Source organism: Anopheles coluzzii, chromosome 2 (assembly GCF_943734685.1).
Source record: "Anopheles coluzzii chromosome 2, AcolN3, whole genome shotgun sequence".
NCBI classification, from domain to species: domain Eukaryota; kingdom Metazoa; phylum Arthropoda; class Insecta; order Diptera; family Culicidae; genus Anopheles; species Anopheles coluzzii.
The window spans coordinates 31,667,503-31,689,067 of record NC_064670.1 but is presented as its reverse complement, the minus strand read 5'-3'; the positions used below and the strand labels follow the sequence as shown (position 1 = coordinate 31,689,067).

The 21,565-nt window shown below is 50.6% G+C and overlaps 5 protein-coding genes across 9 annotated transcripts in view; 3 read left to right on the top strand and 2 right to left on the bottom strand.

Moving 5' to 3' along the window:
• The window catches only part of LOC120948706 (uncharacterized), a 175,032-nt gene extending 168,623 nt beyond the window's left edge, over window positions 1-6,409 (top strand). For all 3 annotated transcript variants that reach the window (XM_040365341.2, XM_040365342.2, XM_049610961.1), the window contains one exon: window positions 377-6,409. In XM_040365341.2, the coding sequence (XP_040221275.2) occupies window positions 377-2,725 (2,349 nt within the window). In that variant the 3' untranslated portion in view covers window positions 2,726-6,409. The remainder of the gene's footprint in view (window positions 1-376) is intronic.
• A 995-nt stretch (window positions 6,410-7,404) lies between these two features.
• On the bottom strand, window positions 7,405-8,605 carry LOC120950868 (signal peptidase complex catalytic subunit SEC11A). The gene is made up of 3 exons (XM_040369243.2): window positions 8,351-8,605; window positions 8,002-8,258; window positions 7,405-7,933 (listed from the first exon to the last, which is right to left on the bottom strand). Exons 1-3 carry the CDS (start codon window positions 8,417-8,419, stop codon window positions 7,705-7,707), a joined length of 555 nt encoding a protein of 184 aa, XP_040225177.1. The 5' UTR covers window positions 8,420-8,605; the 3' UTR covers window positions 7,405-7,704.
• A 428-nt stretch (window positions 8,606-9,033) lies between these two features.
• On the bottom strand, window positions 9,034-21,467 carry LOC120949449 (uncharacterized). Of its 3 annotated transcripts, none has more exons than XM_040366757.2 (4): window positions 21,336-21,467; window positions 9,956-10,870; window positions 9,564-9,893; window positions 9,034-9,472 (listed from the first exon to the last, which is right to left on the bottom strand). In XM_040366757.2, the coding sequence occupies exons 2-4, from the start codon at window positions 10,787-10,789 to the stop codon at window positions 9,113-9,115; spliced, it is 1,524 nt and encodes a 507-aa protein (XP_040222691.2). In that variant the 5' UTR covers window positions 10,790-10,870; window positions 21,336-21,467; the 3' UTR covers window positions 9,034-9,112. The 3 variants fall into 3 exon arrangements, with proteins under 3 accessions (XP_040222691.2, XP_040222692.2, XP_040222693.2); XM_040366758.2 differs by lacking the exon at window positions 21,336-21,467 and adding an exon at window positions 12,156-12,268; XM_040366759.2 differs by lacking the exon at window positions 21,336-21,467 and adding an exon at window positions 11,674-12,136.
• LOC120960898 (uncharacterized) lies at window positions 14,340-19,334 on the top strand. The gene is made up of 8 exons (XM_049607385.1): window positions 14,340-14,889; window positions 14,966-15,266; window positions 15,369-15,649; window positions 15,736-16,359; window positions 16,452-16,462; window positions 17,237-18,042; window positions 18,205-18,473; window positions 18,545-19,334. Exons 1-8 carry the CDS (start codon window positions 14,541-14,543, stop codon window positions 19,168-19,170), a joined length of 3,267 nt encoding a protein of 1,088 aa, XP_049463342.1. The 5' UTR covers window positions 14,340-14,540; the 3' UTR covers window positions 19,171-19,334.
• LOC120949450 (probable cytochrome P450 304a1) lies at window positions 19,436-21,313 on the top strand. Its single transcript, XM_040366761.2, has 3 exons — window positions 19,436-20,234; window positions 20,313-20,581; window positions 20,647-21,313. Exons 1-3 carry the CDS (start codon window positions 19,495-19,497, stop codon window positions 21,297-21,299), a joined length of 1,662 nt encoding a protein of 553 aa, XP_040222695.2. The 5' UTR covers window positions 19,436-19,494; the 3' UTR covers window positions 21,300-21,313.
• Window positions 21,468-21,565: the final 98 nt, after the last annotated feature.

The window sequence follows — 21,565 nt, the reverse complement described above, 5'->3', positions numbered from 1 at the left end:
GCTCCTGCATGCCTTTCTGCCAATGATAATCACTTTCTTCTTGTGGGCAACAACACACCAATGCAAACCGGGCGAACAGAAAATTCGCCACAACGTGCGCCACTGGAAGGACATCCCGCTGGACATTGAGCAGTATTGTGAGCGGATAAGCTTTGAATGGGTTCAAACCATCGTTGTGGCGCTAGAAATCCTTCTCCTCGTTGTCATGTTGTCGGCCTCTTTAACTCGTCGCTGTTTTCGCTCCACTACTTTTGCTATTGCTCGATGTAAATGAAAAATGCTCGGGGAAAACGCTTCTAAACCCTTCATTCCTCCCTTTGTGCTGTGTTACTACTGCCTCTCTCTCTAATTGCTTGCTCTGCTCTTCTCAACACAGGTGCTGAGCGCGAAGCTGCTGGGCAAGCGTACCAATCTAAAGCTGAAGACGGTCACCATCATCCACAGTGCCACGACGGAAACGGTCCGGCTGCCGGAGGACAACAACGGCGTGATAGTGCACACCGCCGTCCGGACGAAGGTGCCGCTGAAAAAGAAGGTGCGGGGCGAGCGGTCGAAACCGGGCGGCAAGGGCGGCAAGGGCGGCCCCCCGCAGACGAAACCCGTGGCGGCCTCGGTGCCGAAGCAGCTGCTAACGACGCTGACGGGCGGGAACAGCGCCGCCACCACCACCACCGCCGTGCTACCGTCCACGTCGAAGGAGCTGCAGCAGCGCCAGCAAGCGTCCGGGACGGGCGGCCCAACCAGTGGCGGCACCAGCCACCACACCGCCCTCACCACCAATCCAGCCACCATAGTTATTAAGCAGGTGAAGCGGCACGTCGGCCGCACCACCACCACCACCACCACGATCGTTGGCGACAGCCCGAAGAAGCTGCTGCGCAAGAAGAAAAAGCGTGGCGGCGGCGGCGGAGGAGCTGCTGCCGGTGCCCCATCGGACGAGTCGCCGGTAAAGGAATCGCCCACGGCGGCGGCGATCAAGCAGCCGAAGAAACACAAGAAACCGAAATCCAAACACAAAGAGGTGATCGACTACTCCAGCCGGAACGCGTCCGACGCGCACAGCCACAGCAACACGTTCGGCAAGGTGCACCGCTGGCTGCTGGAGTCGCCGTCGGCGGCGGCGGCGGCGGCCACCGCTCCCGGTGGTTCGTACGAGCATGCTCCTGCTCCACCGGCCGCCGTGCCAAACCTGCTCGCCAAATCGCAGTCGACGCCGGACCATCTGGCGCAGCAGCAGCCCGTGCCGGTGGTGGCGCCGAAGAAGGTGGCGCGCGTCAAGACGAAATCGGTGGGCAATCTGAACGAGAAGGTGCGGCTGCAGGTCGTCTACAAGCCGCCGTTCAAGTTTAGCCTGAAGCTGTCCAAAACGGACCCGGCGGCAGGGTCGGGCGTGAAGACGCACGTCGTCGCCGGCCCGGGTGGGCAGCGCAAAACGCGTCCCCTGGCCGACCGGAAGCGCGTTGGACCGGGCGGTGCGGGCGAGGAAGCACAGCAACACGCCGCGGCCCGGAAACGTTCGGCCATACTTGTGCGGCAGCAGCAGCAGGCGGAGGAAAAGCTCCCGATCATCAGCAGTGCGCCGCTGTCCGAGCCGAACTATGAAACGCTCAATCCACGGCACGGGCCACCGGGCGGGGAGCCGGTGGACGGTGACGGAGAGTCGCACACGTACGAGAATGTAACGTTCGACGGGGACGGAGACGGGGATGGGCAGCCGGCAGTGGACGACCCCGCCCCGATCGCGCCCCCCAATCCAGTGCCATCGATCAACACGGCCACGTTCCGGATCAGCCGGAGTGCGAGCGGGACGACGCGGCTGCCGAGCCAGCACGCGCTAGCGAAGAGTGCGACCCAGCCGGATCGGCTGGCCGGTTCGGTGCGGGGCAGCACGTCCAATCTGGTGGCGGCGGGTGGCGCCCGGGACCGGCAGCGACGGTCGAGCGTGCACAACAGCACCACAGCGTTCCGGGCGTTCGGTGGCGGCGGCGGCGGCGGTACGGACAGTACGGAGTGTTTGATCCGGTCCAGCACGACCAACCTGGCCAAACCGAACAGCGGGAAGCGTAGCAGCTTCGCCGACCGGAAGCGCTCCAGCACGACCAACCTCAGCCGCCACCAGTCCGGCTCCGCTTCGAATCTGCACTCGCTCAAGCGGCACGGCTCGTCCAGCCAAACGCTGCACCAGGAACCGGGCGGCAGCCGGCGGAACAGTATCACCCAGCCGGCGAAGCTGTCCCGCTCGGCCTCGAACGGTGTGCCGACGGCGGGAAGGCACGGCAACGGTGGTGGTACGCTCGGCAGCAACAACTCCGGCTCGAGCAATGGTAGCAATGGCCATCATCCGCACCACCACCATCGACGCAGCAGCGTTGGCGGGGCGAAACCTTCGTCGAGCCATGCGCCAGCGCATCACCATCAGCAGCAGCCGGCACTGGCTCCCCTGGCACGGCAAACGTCACTGCACGGGAAAGCGAACGGCCATCATCCTCACCACCATCAGCATCAGCATCACCATCACCACCAGCAGCAGCACAACCATCATATGGGTCGCCCACACACGTCGTCCTGTGCGGATGATCCGAAAGCTCAGCGACCGTTCGAGTGGCCGATGGGGGTTGGGGGCAGTGGTGGTGTTGGACGCCGTCCACCGCACGACGAACCGCTCCCGTCCGATATGGAGGTGATGGTTTCGGACGTGGAGAATCTGGTCTGCGATGATAGATAGCGACAAACCAGTTTGCCAAGCGATTAGTAGAAGGTTGAAGAGGGAAGGGGGGGAGCAATGATGGTGACGACATGTCGAGTACACACACACACACACACACACACACACACACACATAAATACAAGTGATAAGTGAGTAACAATGGAACGACAACAGCCTACAGAAAGAGGTGTACAGTGAGTCCAACAAGTATGCGTCTAGCTCAATATTTAGCAGGAAAAGGCGAATTATGGGCGCAATAGGCATAGGTCGGTTATTAAAAACATAGGTTATTGAAACAAAAACTTGCTCAATTTGGTTTCTGAATACTACTAGTGACTATAGTCTTGTAGACTATTAGTGATTACAAGATCATCACGTTAACTCATTTGAGCCGCAATAAGGGCCTATTTTTGACCCACTTTTCCTACACGACTTATTCCAATGACTGTCTGGTAGTAATAATATTCATTTTCAGGCCACTTTGCCAAGTTTAATTGAAAAAAATAGGCAACTGATACCATATTTAGAGCCTACTTTAGCCGTTTTCATCTGTTTGGTTTCGGCTGGTTTGGTGTTTTGGGCAAATGACAATGCTCTGTATGTTCTCCCGCTCGACTGACCATGTGTGCGGTTGAAATATGTGGAACTTTTAAAGTAAAAATTCTCAGAACTGGGACTCAAAATACTTAAAAAACTACAAGACGATTTTTCCAAATCTCTTTTCCCATAAATTTGAATCTTTTTTCTAGCTCACCTTTCCTCACTGAGCCCTGATATCCTGGCACCGCGGTGCTACCGTGGCACGAGATTTTGCTGCCGCATCTTAGTAGACTGTTTTCGCCCACTGGTTTCGGCCAAACGTGGCCCATCTCTGCTCCTTGGCTATCTTATTGGTCATCGCAAAATGCACTGATTCGTGGTTTATGCTTGATTTTTTGGGACATTGAACCGCTCCTTTCCGGAAGATTAACGGTCGAGGATGGCTGCCGAGTTGACAGTTTGACACACATTTTGTGTCAGAAAAATGCGCAAAAGTAGGGATTAGATCTCCCACATGGCTTACAACCTACTCGAAGTTGGAATTGAAACAACAAAAATGTATTAATTTTTAAACGAGCAAGTAGCAGAATGATAATAATACATTTAATTCGTGTCTACGTAGTGTTTGGCCAGCATAGATGAGCCAAAAGCTGGATAGACGAATACTTTTTGCGCAACCTGCCAAACGACCCTTTTTTTTAGTCTTTTTCGTATTGTAGTTGCTATTGTACTATTAAAATGCATTTTGTTTTTGGCCAAAGGTTTTTATATTGATGGTCCCTTTATCAAACCTCACCATTACTTTTATCGACCCATGCCTATTGCGGCCTTAATTCGCCTTTTTGCTGTAAACTATTCAGCAAAGACGAATACTTTTTGGACTCACTGTATGCAATTGGAGAGAAACATAGAGAGCAAAAAAGGAACAAACACAAAATGGCTCCGATTTAGATGAAGAGTGACAAACGATAAACGCCAACGTCAATCAACACCACCAGTGTGCACACTGGAATGCAGCAGAACAGCGGACAGACACAACACAACACACGTGCCTGCTTGGATGGCGAAGACGAGAAGAACGAAGCTGTAGGCGATGGTAGTAGTGTGTAGTGTGTGCGCAAGATGGCACTGTTTTTAAAGCGCCTCCCCTCGAAAGCTCTATAGCGCTAGGAATTTCCCGTGTCCCGTTTGTTTTCCACCACATCGCACTAAGGGTTAGTTTTTAAGCAGAAAGCAAAGGGAAGATATATTTATTAGAATACGCTCAGAAAGGTACGTTCATTTCATCCCGCTCATCCCGTACTATATGGCCACGTGGCGTCATCGCAATGGAAGCGCCTGGTACTTTGTACGAATTGGATTACGAAATTGTGTTTAACCATCCCTCAACAGCAACCGTTTGGTCAGTCAGACGAAGTGAGGTAGGGTTGTGTGTGTGTCTCTCTTTGTTTTCCACATCCCATCACAATGACGATTGCGCGTGTGTGTGTGTGTGTGTTGTTATCACTATAATTTGGGTTAAAGTTTTATTTCCTGTAAATGCCGTGCCAATTAGAAAATGAAAGATTCCATCATAAAACAAACACACACAGAAGAACAGGCTGCTCGATACAAAGCTACTGCCAGATTGCAAGATTCCTTCCAGCTTTTCCGGGTTGTTGGTGGGGGTGAGGGGGGGGGGCATTATTCCTTCAGTTTGTGTGCCTCCCCGGGGAAAAATAGATAATTTTAAGGCACACAAACAACACTAGAGAACACACAAACACAACCGCAAGAGAGAGAAAAAAACAAGCTTTTTCGTATTTTAACATGCAAACGGAACAGATGATCCCATTTCCCGGGGTTTTGTCTCTCGCATTATCTTCTTCCCCTCCCCCTTTTCCCTCCCTCCCCTTTGACCAAGCTAACTGACCTATACAAAACACGAATCATATCATTAGAACAATTTTTCCAAATAGTAATGTTTTGTAACACAGTAAAGAAGGACGGTAAAGCAGGAGAAACTAAGGACAGAGAGAGAGAGAGAGAGAGAGAGAGAGAGAGAGAGAGAGAGAGAGAGAGAGAGAGCGTGCTGAATATTTTTTGGAAAACTATTTTTATCATCGTTCGGTTTTATCGGCTCACCCGGGTTGGCATTGCTGCAGATGTGGGAGAGAGACAAGAACGAGAGGGGGAGTGTAAGCGGGGCTTTTTACTAAGCGACAGGAAGCATCACTGCACTGGAAGAAGGTAGAAATGAGATTGAGATGGAAAATCAAACAAAATCAAATCACCCGGTGTTGTATCATACTTTCGAGACGGTTTAGTTTAGGGCAGGACGACCTCAGTGTGCCCGCAATGAGGAGCCACTGATACACTGATTAGCCTGAGTGCGACGCCATATTGCAATTACAGGACTACAGAGGGCGGGTACTACCACCCTCCCCCAAAATGCTGCCGATATTAACTGCTAACACAGAAACAAAACACACGGACGGAGAGAGAGAGCTGATTTGTAAATAAAGTAGAAAAAAAGAAAGAAATAAAAAAATGGCAGAAGAAGGCTGCCTTCCTCTCCAACTCTCCACCACGGGAGCAGGGTGGGTTGATGGGAGGGTGGTGTTTGAGACCGGTGTTTAGATATGTGTATATTTAAGACGATCGCTTTCTGTGTAAACAATTAACTGTGCGAACGGAACGAAACAATGGGGCACGTTGAGGAGGAAGAGGCGGGTGCGGCGTGGATTTAGCCTGCTCTTCCTCCTGTGTCCTGTTTTAGGCTCTTATCTGCATTACACATACACACAAACACACAGCATAAATAAGCGGCAATAATACACATTATTAGCACGGTAAGCGAGAACGATAATCGGATAAATTGAAAAAGCAGGTCGAGAAGCAGGAGGAGGAAGCAGGGAGGGGTGGATGAAGAAGCAAAGAGCAAAGTGGACAACTAATAAGAAACTAAACATATAAGATAAATGTGATTCTAATCTTATAGAAAAACTCATAGGCTTAAGGAACAGCAAACAGACAAGAGAGGACAGGAAACACTAACACAGCCCATACACACAAACACTTGCAGGATGGAATGCAAGAGAGAATGTAACAGAAGAAATACATTGAGCAGAGAGAAGAAAATTAAAATGATTAAAAACAATGAAAACACAATACACAAAACCAAGTTTTATTACCTTTTTGTCGAGTTAACTTAACGATGATGATGATGACTTACTGACGGTGGGTGTGGAGCAATCGATGGGAATGTAAATGTGGATGGCCATTTCTGTGTGAGAATTTTTGTATCGGTTTTGGAAAACTCCCCCGCAACACAACACAAAATTGCGCACTGTAGCAAAATAGCTAAATTCAACGCAAAAAAACGGAATGTTGAATTGTACACACAAATTTAACTTTATCTTTAACACACTGGCAAAGCTCAAAGATGCATTAAAAGTTCCATTTAAACTATTGGTATTGATTTTAAAAATATCGCTTGACTTAATAACTCCTCCAACAATCGTTTTACTTTGCCTGGTTGGATGTGTTTTCTTGTTTTGGTACAAAAATAAGCAACTGTGGGCTAAAGAACGGTGCAATTAACGCATTAACTTAACAGCACGAAAGGGTAAAACTGTATAATATTGTATGAATTCGCTTAAAAACTCGTCAGTCAACCGTCAACAGCTGCCAGCGGCAGAAACTTCCTTCACTATCTACAGAGATGGGGAAATAATTGATTAAGTGTAAAAATAAAGCAAATATGATTCTAAGTTTAAATGTGTCGAAGGGCGGGGGAGAGGGAGGGAGAGCTCTTTTGTCGACAGCAAATAACGACAGCACGGAAAGAGTATAAATAGATCAATTCAAGAGGAAAGGAGAAAAGCGAGTGAACGAACAAATAAAAGAACGATGTGTAAAACGGAAACAAAACGAAGCAGTTGTGTTTGATTTTGCGCATAAAACGTGACAATATTGGTGTTGGAGAAACAGCTAGAACAACTCGAGAATCGATCTTGCACATATCAGCACTGGTTCGTGGCGCAACATGCGTGTCGAACCGTGTCGAATTGTGCAAACGACGCGCGCGTTAACTGAACATTCAACAATTGCCCTCTACCGATTGCAGCGCCCCCTGTCGGTGGGTACCGCAAGCATCAAATCCATCTGGAACGCGGTTTGTTAGGTGTTTTAAGTTCTTATTTATTTTCCACCGTCTCCACGTTACGTACTGCTGTTTCGTGCGATAAACCATACTGCCAAATGCACTGCCGCTGACTGCCGCATGCCGTGCTCCACAATGTCCCCTCGGTGGAGCGTTTGCGCAGCGGGAACAATTATTAAACACAACACAACTGCTGCTGTTGAGAGAATCAAACGCATCCACAGACCGGCAGCAGCGACCGCTCCCGTCCGTCCGGATGTATCGAAAATGGTATGGGAAAAAGGAAGAATGATGCAGCCTCCGCTCGGGTGTCCTACTCCCTGTGCACAAGCACGTACAGCGCTAGCAGGCCCAGGATGCCGTACTTTAGCTTCGGGTACTCGTTCATGTAGATTGTGATCATCCCCACGTACGGTAGGAAGCCTCTTGCCCGTCCGACGATGTCTTTCTTCGTCAGCCACAGCTGCCCCGGCGCGTACAGGCCCCGATCGTCCACGGAGTTGTTGTCACCTTTCGTGAGGAATTTCACCGTGCCGTTGCTCCTGTGCAAACAAAACAAAGTGGTTAGTCGGTTTCGCCCTCCACGGTCCCGACGCAAGCAATTACGTACTTTTCGTGCAGCTTAATCACCCGGTGAACGATCGGAATATCGCGGCCCTCGATCTTGAACACCACAATCTCGCCGACGCGCACCGGCTCGTCCTGGTTTGTGAGGAACAGCAGATCGCCACGATGGAAAGCCGGTTCCATGCTACCGCTCAGCACCACAACAATCGGCGACTCGCTGCCAGTGACCACCATCAGGCCCTTCCAGATCATCAGGGCGGACGAGACGATCATGCCGAAGCTGAGCATTTGGAACAGAAACTGCAAAAAGCGAAACACATTCGATAATCAATCCCGACACAACAGGGACGCGCGTTAGAGCGGCAGCTTTCTCGGCCACACGGACAGCTCACCTGTCGCTTGTCCATCCGCTGCACGCCACCAGCGAGCCCGCTGAGGCCGAGGCTGTCCATCATGCCCATCCTTTCGCTGAGATCGTTTTTGCTGTTTTACAACGTTGCCCTGAAGCTGAAACCGCACCAAATTCGATAGAATTTGGCTCAACACACATACACAATTGGTGAACGGGCTTTGGTAAGTTGTGTTTGCTCTGCTGTGGGTTGTTCTGCGGCGTTTCCGAACACGACATCAATGTTGCTTCTTCTTGTTGTTCTTCTTCTTGCTGCGGCTGTCAAAATATACACGTAGTCAAAAGTTGACACATTTTCACCAAGAATTACTTGAAAGCTGTGTGTAAATTGTGCGATTTAAATTGTATTGGAATTGTATAAAATTAAGATTTTTTTCTATATCGTTGAAATTAAACAGTTTTTTAGCTTTAAAAATAGGAAAAGATGAGACCAGTGCAGAACGTAACCACTGATTATAAACCAGCACCGTGAATCAACTGTGGTAATAATTGACATGACACGTTTGGTCAACAGTTGGCCACGTATTTTTAAATTGACCGTTTTTTGATTCAATGCAACAGTTCAACTCGTATTACGCTTGAACGCGTATTTTTATTTTTAAATTACAATGAGAAGTGGAAAATTTATCACAAATTTCGGATCAAAATTTTAAAGCTACAAACATGTACTCGCATTGACCGTGTTATTCGGATTAGTAAGGTATTAATCAAAAAGCATCATTACCTTTCTTTAAGGTGACCTTTTTTATCGCAACTTCTCGATCAAACTCTGCATGCAGTTGTACATGATCGAATCGCAGTCCGCGTAATCGTTTGCAAGCTGCTGACCGAGCGTTGCCATTGCGGGATGCTCGGGAAAGTAGTGCGGTGCCAGGTGGGTGAGAAACACCAGCATCGTTTTGCTGATCGAGACCAGCGCTTTCGTGTTGTAGACGAAGTCGCTCGATGCGCTCGACCGCTTGACCGCCGCCGCACTTTGCTGCTGCTCGTACTGCTTAAACACGTTGATGAATTCCACCAAACTGGTCTGCATCCGTATATGGGTCGGTCGCAGTGCTTCCGGTTCGACCGGGAACGTGACTAGTATGAAGAGTAGATTGACACCCTGTTGCACAGACGGATAGAGAGTGGAGATGGAATTAATAATTGATCTTGCGATGCATTCAGCCAAAAAAAAAAACTCTGGCGGTACGTACATGACAGTATCGACCATTTTCCCTAGCAGCACCCTGGCACTTGACGGCTTCGTGTGGGAGCAGCTCGATGATCTGATGCAGCCAGCGGTAGTACCGGCGGTTGTGGAACCCGCCGAGACAGTCCTGCCGCAGCTGCTCGCACACGGGCTCGTACAGGTGGCACTTCCGGTCGATCGATTGTACCTCATCCAGCCCATCGATGAGATAGTCGGGCAGGTCGAGGGCGAGCATCTTCAGCAGGTACAGCAGATAGATGCCGGACTGGCTGAGTTTCGATTGGAACGTGAGTCCATTGAGCAGAATCTCCATTATATCGTCTACCGTGTTCCACTGCAATCAGATGGTTTCGTTTTAAGATTGTCCTTAACATAGCAAACAGCCCATTCCCTAACCTGCGTAAAGTCTTGCCGGTCCGCCTCCTCCAGCTCCACGTACAGATAGATGCATCGCCAGAGCGCCTCCAGAAACAGCTCCTGATTGCATTTGTTCGTCAGCCGCTTCGCATTGCTGTACACAACGCGGTGTATGTTGGTGCGCCGCATGACCGGCCGATGGTGTGGCGCCAGCAGGGCACAGAACAGCCGCAGCCCCAGCAGCTGATAGGCGGGCTCGAAAAACTCCACCAGCATAATGCCGACCGACAGAATGTATGCCGCCCGGTCATCGTCCAGCTGCGGCGGCGGGGCGCCACTCACCGGATAGGGCCCGTACAGCAGCTCCACCAGCCGCACGAACCCTGCCACGTCGGCCGGATGATGCTTCCACTCGCTCGCCGACAGCACCCGCCGATAGTGGTCGTGCAAGTGACGCCATACCCGATCACTGCCCCTGTCAGTCAGCAGATGCTCCAGTTCGTGGCCCTGGCAGAACTGTGCGATACGTTTCCGCAGCGCTGGCGTGCCGGTGCGATACTCCTCGCCGTGGGCTGCATCCTCACCGGACGCCCTAGCGTCGCCTGCTTCGCTGTACTGTTCAGCTATCACAAGCACCAGCCCCGCCTTGAACGGCACGTTATCATCCTCGTTGTACTCGTCGTACCCGGTCAGTAGGGTGCCGTGCTCGGCTAGCAGATCGAACACCGCCGGTAGCGTCGCTTCCAGCACGTGCAGAAACTGCGCAAAGGTGCCCCGGTCTAGGGGACCCTCCTCGATGCTGGTCATCAGCCGTGGTACCTTGCAGCAGCGAATCAGTTCCGTCGCACGCTCCAGAATGGTTGACGCATCCATCGTTGGTGCACTTTGGAGGAGGACGGTGGGTGAAGGGGAGTTAAAAACTCCGTGTTCAAATACGCCAGATAGAGCCGGATGCTGTGAAGGGGGAGAGAGAAAAAAAAGGTCATTAGAATACAGGATGGGGCGGCTTTTACTATGCTCCAGATTGCTTATCAACACCGTAACCGACGTGGTTGTTGGTCTTTTAAAAAAAAAGGGGGTCGTAAATTTAAAATAGAAAAGCTTTCCACAATCAAGATTTGACAAATGTTGGTACATGGCAATTTTGGGTTAGAAGCAGATGGACATTTTAACAATCCATTTGCTTTCCTATGCTCAAGACGACAATCAGTAGCAATCATACTTTATGGTCGGATCGTTTTTTTCCGTGGTTTAAAAAACAACAAATGGTCACAGGGTTAATACAGAAAGGTCATAATGCGATAATCAGGACGTTCAAGTCATAAAATTGTTAAAATTTTGTTTTGGTTTTGGTTTTGGTACGATTTTTTTCTTCACGGGGCAAATGAATGCAAAATGGTTTTGCTTTTAATGATGTTGTTTTTTTTTTAAAGGCGCAACGCAGTTTGCAAATTGAAGCAGATTTTGCGTATAAAAGATCGACATCTTCAAATCACGCACGGGAATAAAGTTCGAACATTGCCTGCATTATGGAATAATGAGTTAGATAATTATTATCAAAATATTGACTACCAACTAAACTCTCAATTCGTATATCAAGCCCAACAACTCGTCTTACCCACGAGCTGGATCTCTACAAATAGTAATTATGCAAAAAGGCGCAAATAAAAACGGCCACTCTTGAGCGACAACTCAAGCGCCGAATCTGCGATGAGAGCAACAGTCAACCGACCCTTCAAACCCGTTTCGTTCGTTACCTTCGCCTACTATTGCGCACCCGTTCCACCATGCACCAAACCCAACGCTGTTTGGTTTCTTTGTTTACTTTGATTTCGGCCAGCGTGTGGTGTGGGGGTTTTGCTGTTCTTGGCATCGTAAACTGCGCTCAAAAGGAAACGCTACTATGCACGAACAACAGCAACACAGCTGACCAACATCAAAACGTACGCTGGTCCGCAGGCAAGAGGTAACGACGACGCCGGCACTACGTCTTAAAGTTGCAACCATTAAACGGAGCAAGCAATAAGCCCTACGCGTAGATGCACGCACGACGACAAAGACAACCGCGCGGCAGAGTTCGTGTGAGGAGTTGCCCTCATATTTCCACGTTCCCGTGTGGAGAGGGGGAATAACAATCCACCATCGTTATGCAAAGAGAAGCGGAGAGCGTTTAGAAGCAGTAGCCCTAGCGCAACAGGGCCGGGTATAAGATTATCGGTCGCTTCCGAAACGCATTTACCCGTCGCCATGGCAACGCCAATGCTCTTTCACCCCGAAACGCGCGCCGAACTGCAGCACATTTACACAACCGTTTGGTACTACTGCCCTGTCAACGCTAAGCATCTTCGACACCTCTCTCTCTCTTTCTTCTCGCAGAGAGAGGGGGTGAGAGATATAGGAACCAACAAAAAAAAACCCTTCCGTTCCCTTCTTGATTGGCACACACTCTTCTTATTTTTTGCGCATCGTAAACTTCTCAAAGCCCAGAATGATGATGCTGGATCGACAGTGGTTCCCAAATTCATTCGATGAAGCAAGGATAAACTCACGTGTACTGTTGGAATAATTTAATTGTTCGTAAATAATGTACGAATTGAGAATAGCATATAGTGAGGGGAGTTATAAGGACACAACAAAAAAGAATTCAATTCAAGATCATTTTCGTAAGTTTTTTGTCAATCGAACCCTCTACAAGCAGCATTACAAAGTCTTTCAATTCGATCATATGGCCGTCGGTTACTGCTTAGCATTTTAATTTTCCTGAATTAATGGTCAACTGTGACTCCTCTAAAAATAGATAATGTGCGTAGATACTAAATTATTGAAGTAGTTGCCGAATAATCCGATGCTACTGCCAAACCTAGAATATGCATGTAGGGGCAACCACCTCAGACTCGGCCACATTTTATGTTCTGACCTATATACTGACTATGAGGCCTGTATTATCTTCTGACTAGTGTTTGGTTTCATGAATCCTTCGTTGAGATTCATTAATATGAATCTTCAGCGGTGAGTAATGCATGATTTTCAAAATAGTGAATTTGCTCGATCCCACCAAACAACATGCCCGTCGTGAGTTCAAGCCTTGCGTCTCTCCATAGCAAAACAAACTATCCGGCTACGTGGATTTGCCAAGAAGCCTCGAAAGCCTGTATAGCTGGCATGACCACGTAGGTTGTTACGCCAAGAAGAATAATAATGAGAAGTTCAAGCTCTACGACTCTTTGGAGATGTATGAATCCCTTGAGATTCATGAATCTCTAGAGATTTGTGAATCTTTCCAAAATTATGAATCTTTGGAAATACATGAATCATTTGAGATTCATGAGTCTTCTTTCTTCAGAGATTCATGTATCTTTGGAGATAGAAAAATCTTTGAAGATTCGTGAATATTTGGAGATTCATGAATCTTTGCAGATTCATAAATCTTTGCACCCGAGATCCAGATTCATTGAAACAATTCAAAGATTCATTCCGATTCATGAATCTGAATCAGTTTTGCCCAACACTACTTCTGACTATTGGACAGCTGCTTAAACCCCGAATAGGAATGCCACGTTCACACATTGATGAGGTTTCACTTTAGCTAAGCTCCAGCAATAATCAGGCCGATATTTTAAACAAGCTAGAAGAGAGATTTTTAGAGTTTCGAGGCCTGTTTTTCTCATCTATATATGTCAAGAAGGTATTACAAAACTTGGCATAAGGAATTGTAAAGAATGCCACAAATGTAACACATATCAAGTATGATGCATTAGAACTAAATCGATGTCCGAGTTAGGGTGGCCGTCACTGTAGATAGATTAAAAAAACCACTGAAATCTTTGGAAACTGTTATTATCTTTTTTAAATATCTGTCTGATAATATTGCCAAAACATTTTTCCCCAACCCTAACCGCAAAACGACTGTTTGAAATGAACAACACGTGCACGGGTTCGTTGAGAAGCGCTGGGCAGTGTGCTGGAGAACCGCATCTTTCTAAGCGGACGACCCCTTACGACCGACCGACCGACATTGTGCGACGGCACCTAACTCTTCCCCTCTACCCAGCTATTCACCCTTGCGGTTACCGTTTTACGTCTTTAGGCCAGTGGAGGTTCTGGATGTATTGCGCCTTCTAAAAATACGCCTTACCACACATCCAAACGTTCGAAGCGCGTTTGAAGTGTAGCTTGCCGTCTGCTCCGTCCTTGTCTCGCACACCAGCCCAGCGGGGTTCGGAAACGCATCCACGCCGTATCTAAACAGATCCAACATCTGGTTCACTTTTGGAGACACACCAATACACACATGCACACCAAACCGACCAACCAATAATACGGTATGCTAAACCAAAAAAAAAGGGAGAAGTGGACACGAACACCGAAAAGGCACAGAGCGACGATCCACAGCACCAAAGCGAACCTGTCGTCGTTGAATTTTGTGGTGGATTTTTCAGTCAACCGCGAGCATTTGTTCAATTCGGAAGATTGTTTATACGGAAGGGCGCGCGCGCGTGCCGTGAGAACGTGTATCGCGTGTGATAAGGAGAGCGCTTTGGAGCGTTCCAATTATTGTAATCAACCTTTGCAGCGCATGATATCATCATCATCATCGTAATCGTCACCCCGTCACAACACATCGATGATGGAACTAATGCTGCTGGTCGCACTGGCCGTGCTGATCGTTTCGTGCGCGATAAGATACGCACTGCACCGTCCATCGGAACGGTTTCCGCCGGGACCGCCGAGGCTGCCCCTGCTCGGTAGCTACCCGTTTCTGCTCGCCCTCAACTACCACCATCTGCATCGGGCCGCCGCCCGCCTATCCCAGCTGTACCGGAGCAAGCTGGTCGGGCTGTACCTTGGGCCGCTGCCCGCCGTGCTCGTGAACGATCACGAAACCGTCCGGCAGGTGCTGCAGCGCAGCGAGTTCGACGGTCGGCCGGACCTGTTTCTGGCCCGTCTGCGGGATGAACGGTACGCGCGAAGAGGTGAGTGTCATGAAGTGTGTGTGTGCAAGCTGTGTTCGATCTATACAACCAGCCATCTGGTTGCATGATTTTGCAGGCATTTTCTTCACCGACGGTGACAGCTGGCGCGAGCAGCGCAAGTTTTTCCTCAAAACCCTGCACGAGTACGGGTTCGGCAGACGGAGTGACGCCGTGGAGCAAGATCTGGTGGCCGGTCTGGCGGAACTGATTGCCCTGCTGAAGGACGGCCCCGTGCACGAGCACGAGCGGGCAGTGGTGGACGCGTCGACCGGAAGCGCCCTCTGTCCGCAGGTGTTTTTTGCCCTGTTTTCCAACGTGATGCTGCGCATGCTAACCGCAACGCGCCTGGAGCGTGAAGATCAGGCCGTGCTGTACGAGTGAGTGTAGTTTGCTGTAGTGTGGAGAGCGGCAATGATGACGTGTGTCCCATTGTGTGTTTGAAGGTCGGTTACTAATTTTGCCATTTTTTCACACGCCAGCGTTGGGCACTGTTCGCTCGCTTTCCATCGGCAGGGGGACGATTATGGGCTGGCGCTCAGCTACATCCCCTGGATACGGCACGTGCTGCCCGGCCCTAGCCGGTATCGTCTGCTGAGGGAGGTGAACCAGAAGGCGAACGGGGTGATCCGTTCGCTGGTGGAACAGTGCGAGCAAACGTACAGCGAGGATGACCAGCGGTGCTTCATCGACGCTTACATACGGGAGTTGCGCCGCACTGGCAGCAAGGCAACGAGCGGAAGTGATGCGTTTGCATTTGAGTGTAAGTGACAAGCGCCTCTTGCCAACAGCAATCGGTTTGTTTGCGAACAGCAATTGATATTTCTTCTCCTATTCCCTCTCTTCCAGACGATCAACTCATTATCGGCTGTGCCGACTTTCTCGTGCCGGCCTTCTCCGCCATACCGGCCAAACTTGGCCTAATGCTCGAGCGGCTCGTGGCCCACCCTGCCGTGGCGGAGAAAATGTACACCGAAATCGACCAGTACGTCGGGCAGGCACGGCTCCCCGGGCTGGACGATCGTACCCACCTGCCGTACTGTGAGGCGGTCGTGCGGGAAGCCCTGCGCATCGATACACTCGTCCCGTCCGGCATTCCGCACGTCGCCACCGCCGATACGGAGCTGGCCGGGTTTCAAATCCCCAAAGGCACACTCATCATTAACGGGCTCGACTACATCAACCACCAGGAGGATGTGTTCCCCGAACCGCATACCTTCAGGCCGGAGCGCTTCCTTAGCGACGACGGGCAGCAGCAGCAGCTAGCGCTCGAGCACGATCGTTCCGTCCCGTTCGGGGCCGGGAAGCGTGTCTGCGCCGGGGAAAGCTTTGCGCGCAATGCACTCTTCCTAACGCTCACCACGCTGGTGCAGCAGTTTACCTTCAGCATGGAAGGCCGCACGCCCGATCCGGAGCAGCATCTGACCGGTGTGATCCGCACGGCGCCCGATTTTAGAATTAAGTTTACCGCCCGCTAGAAATGGGAATTGCGTTTAATTTGTGTGCTTTTTTTACTGCAATTACTTACACTAACTTTGCACTACTTCACACTCACCTGTGCTCAGGCGCAGGTGGGGTTCGATTAGGTTTTTTTGTGTTTTAATTGTCTGTTTGTCGTCTGGTGTGCTTGATTCGCGATAAACATAGTAGCTGTAACTTGGCAAATACTCGAACCAATGCAAATAAAATCTCTATATCGATATTTACACACACGCACACAGTGCAGTCTAGGCGTAGTGATTGAACGACGATGTGCTTACAGCACCTTGAGAAACCCCCTCGAAAGGCCATCGGTTACTAGGGCCGGTGCGTGTTGAAGGCAACGGTTTATATAATGGGTCAACGGCATTAGGTGTAATTAAAGGAGAATTTAAATTTAAAAGTTCATCCAACATAAAACACTCTGTTATTGAGACACCTTCTGGTACCCAAAACCACAAGTCATCCCTATACGCGAAATTCTGATTCTTTAGGCTTACTATTTCCGAAAAACACATAACCTTCCGGACCGATCCGGTTCTGCCAACTGTGCTGATAACGCCGTTGTCCCAATCTGAAGTTTGCAAAAACATATTTTCGGTACAAAAAAAATAAACAAAATCCCATAAACGTGCTTTTGTAACCTTCCCTGCTTGACCCCGCCGTTCATTCCAAGACAAATAGGTTTGTTCAATTTGAGCATCTTGTCAACGTCTCAAACACGCACACAGCAGCAGATTGTAAATGTATACGCGGGCCGCCGGCCACCGGTCATTCTTCATTTTATGATTAAAACGAGATAATTGCACGCGTTTGAGGGGTGTGTTTGAATGAAAAAATACCTAACGACTGCAACGATCACTGCGCGTAGAGTGTAGTACACCGCCGCCGTCGAAAGCGGGACAAGGGCCCGCTTTCCCTCTGCTACGCCCCATCCCGCATGCCATCCCGCGGGGGTCGGTTATCGCTTATAAAACCACTTCACCGATGCCCGAACCGGTTCAGTTACCGACACAAGATGTTGGCCACCACAACGCTGCTCCTGTGGGGCGTCGCGATCTCGCTGCTGCTGTACGCCCTAGTCCGACCGCTAACTGCCCGGCCGGGCAAAAACTTCCCACCCGGGCCGCCCGGCCGGTTTCCCTTGCTGGGCGATTACGGGCTGCTGCTGCTGATCAACTATCGCCACCTGCACAAGGCGGCTCTCGTGCTGGGCGATTACTATCGCACCAAGATACTGGGCATCTCGCTCCGCGACTATCCCTCGATCGTGGTGAACGATCTGACCGTCGCGAAGGAGGTGCTGAACCGGAAGGTGTTCGATGGTCGGCCGGATCTGTACTTGGCGCGCATCCGCGACCGGGACTACAACCGGCGCGGCATCTTCTTTACCGATGGGCCGAGCTGGAAGGAGCAGCGCTGGTTCATACTGCGCTACCTGCGCGATTACGGGTTCGGGCGCCGCTTTGCCCAGCACGAGGCGGAGGTGAACAGTGAGCTGCTGGTGCTGATCGATCTGCTGCGGTACGGGCCAAAGCACGGGCACGAGCGGGCAATCGTGCGGGACGACGGGTACGCCAAGTGTCCGAATGTGCTGTTCAGCTGCTTTGCCAACGCGTTTCTGCAGATCGTGTCCGGCGAGCGGCTGTCCCGGGAGGAGACCGGTGTGCTTTACGAGTGAGTGGCCAAGAGGTTGGAGTTTGGAGTTTGGGATGATCCCGAAATGGTGTCTTTGTGTGTCGAAGTGTGTTCAATTGGTGCAGTGTGGCGCAGTGCGTTTCGATCGTTTCGATCCTCTTATCACTAACTGTGTGTGTTTGTTTGTCTTCGCTTTCCCAGTACCGGCGCGAATGCGATGGTGTTCCAGCGGGAGGGCGATGACTACGGCACGATTCTCAGCTACTTTCCGACCCTGCGCTACATCTTTCCCTTCTCGCGCAAGTTCCAGCGCATCCGCCAGGCAAGCATGAATGTGAACGGCTTCATCGAGACGATCATCGACAAATATTTGCGCACGTTCGACGAAAACCATGTGCGCTGCTTTCTCGATCTGTACTTCCGGGAGATGGTGAAGTGCACCCCGCAGGAACCCAACTTTACCTTCCAGCGTAAGCCTGGTCTCTGGGTGTCGTTTGCGAGTGATCTCATGCCGTTCCTTTTGTTCAACCGTTCTTTGCAGACGATCAGCTACTGCTCGGGCTGGTCGATTTCTTCTTTCCCGCCATATCCGGCGCGACGACCCAGATGGCCCTGCTGTTCGAGCGGCTCCTGCACAACCCGCCCGTCATCGAGCGGATGCAGCGGGAAATAGACGAAGTCGTCGGACACGGCCGGCTGCCCACGCTGGACGACCGTACCCAGCTGGCGTACACGGAGGCAACGCTGCGGGAAGCGATGCGCATCGACACGCTCGTACCGTCCGGGATTGCGCACCGCGTGCAGGAGGACACGACCCTGCGCGGGTACGACCTGCCCAAGGACACGCTGGTGCTGATCGGGCTGGATGCGATCCACAACCAGCGGGAGTACTGGGGCGATCCGGAGCGGTTCCGGCCGGAACGGTTCCTGGACGAGCACGGGCGGCTAGCGCTGGCGAAGGATCTTTCCGTACCGTTCGGTGCGGGCAAGCGGCTCTGCGCTGGGGAAACGTTTGCGCGGAACATTATGTTCCTGACGCTGGCGGCGCTGATGCAAAACTTCAACATACGGCAGCCACCGAACGCCCGGCTGCCGGATTTGAGCAAACGGAACACTGGCGTTATTATTGCGCCGGAAGATTTTTGGTTAAAGTTTGAGCCACGGTAAGTGTGACGGACGGGTCGGGTGGTTAGTTAAAGAAGGGAGATTTTATAGGCATTGTAAGAAAGTATGTTATCAAAGTATCTTGTATCCTAAATATTGTACAAGCATATAGCAAAATAAGCAATTTAATAAATAAAAACAAAACATTAAAATGACTAACACGTGAATGGACGAGTTTAACTTACTCAAACCCCAAGGTATGTCTTCATTTCACGTGAATGTCAGTGTTCGAAGTGCATACTTCATCGGTACGATCAAGTTCAACTTTGCGTGGCCCGTTTGCGTGTGAAACGAACATCGTAAAGTCAAGCACGCGCTACAAAGCAAATGGAAGAGGGAGCGCAACTCGCATTTGATAAAACCCAATGCTCCCACAACCAATCCGATCCACTTTGCCATCCAAACCATCCGAAAATGCCTGTTATAAGTGCGTTGCTCTGGTCGGCGGTAGTGCTGCTGCTATCGTACCGCTTCTATCTGAACCGCATCAAACGGCCACTTAACTATCCCCCGGGACCAGCGGTACGGCTTTCCCCACTCCAAGACTACGCTCTGCTGTTGCTGCTCAACCATCGGCATCTGCAGCGGGCCGCATCTAGGCTGGCCCACTTCTACCGCACCAAAGTGCTCGGCCTCTTCCTGGCAGGCCTTCCGACCGTCATCGTGCGGGATGGTGAGATCGCTCGGAAGCTGTTAACGCGCCGTGAGCTAGACGGCCGGCCGGATCTGTTTCTGGCCCGGATGCGGCAAAAAGAGTTCCGTCTGCGGGGCATCAATTTCATCGACGGACCGGGATGGAAGGATCAGCGTTGGTTTTTCTTGCGGCATTTGCGCGACTATGGTTTCGGGCGGCGATCGGAACAGTACGAGCAGGAGATGGAAAAGGAACTGTGGAAGCTGGTGGGCCAGCTAGCGTCCGGCGAGCGGTACGGGTACGAGCGTGACTTTATGCGGGACGGGGGAGCAGTTAAATGTCCGGATGTGTTTTTGGTGACGCTTGCGAACATTTTTCTGCAGGTAACGATCGGTGAGCGGTACGATCGAGAGAGGGCAAAATCGCTGTTGGTGTAAGTGGATATAGCTTAAGGCTGGTTTAAGGTGATAAACAGTTACCAAAAATGAAGCGTTTTTGATGGTTTTTACAGAGCCGGAAGGAAGGCAATGCTCTTCGCACGAAATGCCGATGACTATGGGACGATCTTTACCTACCTTCCCTGGTTGCGGTTTGTGTTTCCATTTACGATCAAGTACAGCAACATTCGCAGCGGCATGATGGGTGTGAACCAGCTGCTAGAAACTATCATCGACAAGCAGTTGCAAGCGTTTGACCCGAACAACCCGCGCCACTTTGTGGACGTTTATCTGCGCGAGATGCAAAACCATGTGCCGCAGCGCAATGAGACAACATTTCAGTGTAGGTATCGAACGGTTTTTAAGCAGGCAAAAGGGATTATTTCATGTGCTTTTTATCACCGACAGATGACCAGCTGGTTTTAGGATTGGCAGATTGTTTCATCCCATCAACCGCGGGCGCCGCAGTCCAACTATCAATGCTGCTTGAGCGACTCCTACTCAATCCAACCGTTGTCCGGCGGATGCAGAAGGAGATTGATGAGGTCGTTGATAGCGACCGACTTCCCACGCTTAACGATCGTGTCAATCTACCGTACACGGAGGCAACGATCCGGGAAGGACTGCGAATAGATACGCTCATCCCCTCGGGCATAGTGCACAGGGCACAGCAAACGATCCAGTTTGAAGGGTATAGCGCACCGGAGAATACGCTCTTCCTGTTCGATTTGGATAGTGTCAACAATCAGCCGGAAGTGTGGGGCGATCCGCGCACCTTTCGGCCGGATCGTATGCTGGACGAGGAGACGGGCATGCTGGCACTGTCAAAGGACCGTTCGCTAACATTTAGCGTGGGCAGGCGAGAGTGTCCCGGTCAGACGTACACGCGCAATGTGATGTTTTTAATCGTGGCCACACTAGTGCAGCGGTTCGAGCTACTCCCGCTACAATCAGACCGTTTGCCGGACTTATCGAAACGGCAGACCGGATTGATGCACGGACCGGAAGATTTTTGGGTGCGTTTTGTACCCCGACGGACGAGCGGGGCAGCAGATCAATAAATAACAATAATGCACTGATGCACTATTTTCACTTACCTTATGAGTTGAAAACTGGAAGAAATTACAGAACAAAACACTTTTTTATCTGGTCTTCTGGAGCACGAAATTGAACGATTTGTTTATGTTTGTTGTTTGCATCGCCGCACAGGCACGGCAACTGACACATCAACTGTGGTAATTGAGCACGCGCGCGCGCGCCGCAGAAATCCGAAGCTCCATGTTGCCCGCCCGAAGTTTGACAACCGCTGGCAGCTTTGTGTTGATCA

Bases quoted from the DNA above. Each gene is read 5' to 3' on its own strand.
- LOC120949449 (XM_040366757.2), bottom strand. From the start codon at position 10,789: ATGGATGCGTCAACCATTCTGGAGCGTGCGACGGAACTGATTCGCTGC. The intron at 9,894-9,955 runs GTTAGGGAATGG...ATCTGATTGCAG, and splicing joins ACCGGCAAGACTTTACGCAG to TGGAACACGGTAGACGATAT. The intron at 9,473-9,563 runs GTACGTACCGCC...TCTGTGCAACAG, and splicing joins AAAATGGTCGATACTGTCAT to GGTGTCAATCTACTCTTCAT.
- LOC120960898 (XM_049607385.1), top strand. From the start codon at position 14,541: ATGATGGAACTAATGCTGCTGGTCGCACTGGCCGTGCTGATCGTTTCG. The intron at 14,890-14,965 runs GTGAGTGTCATG...ATGATTTTGCAG, and splicing joins TGAACGGTACGCGCGAAGAG to GCATTTTCTTCACCGACGGT. The intron at 18,043-18,204 runs GTGAGTGGCCAA...TCGCTTTCCCAG, and splicing joins GAGACCGGTGTGCTTTACGA to TACCGGCGCGAATGCGATGG.
- LOC120949450 (XM_040366761.2), top strand. From the start codon at position 19,495: ATGGAAGAGGGAGCGCAACTCGCATTTGATAAAACCCAATGCTCCCAC. The intron at 20,235-20,312 runs GTAAGTGGATAT...TGGTTTTTACAG, and splicing joins AGGGCAAAATCGCTGTTGGT to AGCCGGAAGGAAGGCAATGC. The intron at 20,582-20,646 runs GTAGGTATCGAA...TATCACCGACAG, and splicing joins CAATGAGACAACATTTCAGT to ATGACCAGCTGGTTTTAGGA.
- LOC120950868 (XM_040369243.2), bottom strand. From the start codon at position 8,419: ATGGGCATGATGGACAGCCTCGGCCTCAGCGGGCTCGCTGGTGGCGTG. The intron at 8,259-8,350 runs GTGAGCTGTCCG...CGCTTTTTGCAG, and splicing joins AGCGGATGGACAAGCGACAG to TTTCTGTTCCAAATGCTCAG. The intron at 7,934-8,001 runs GTACGTAATTGC...TTGTTTGCACAG, and splicing joins GTGATTAAGCTGCACGAAAA to GAGCAACGGCACGGTGAAAT.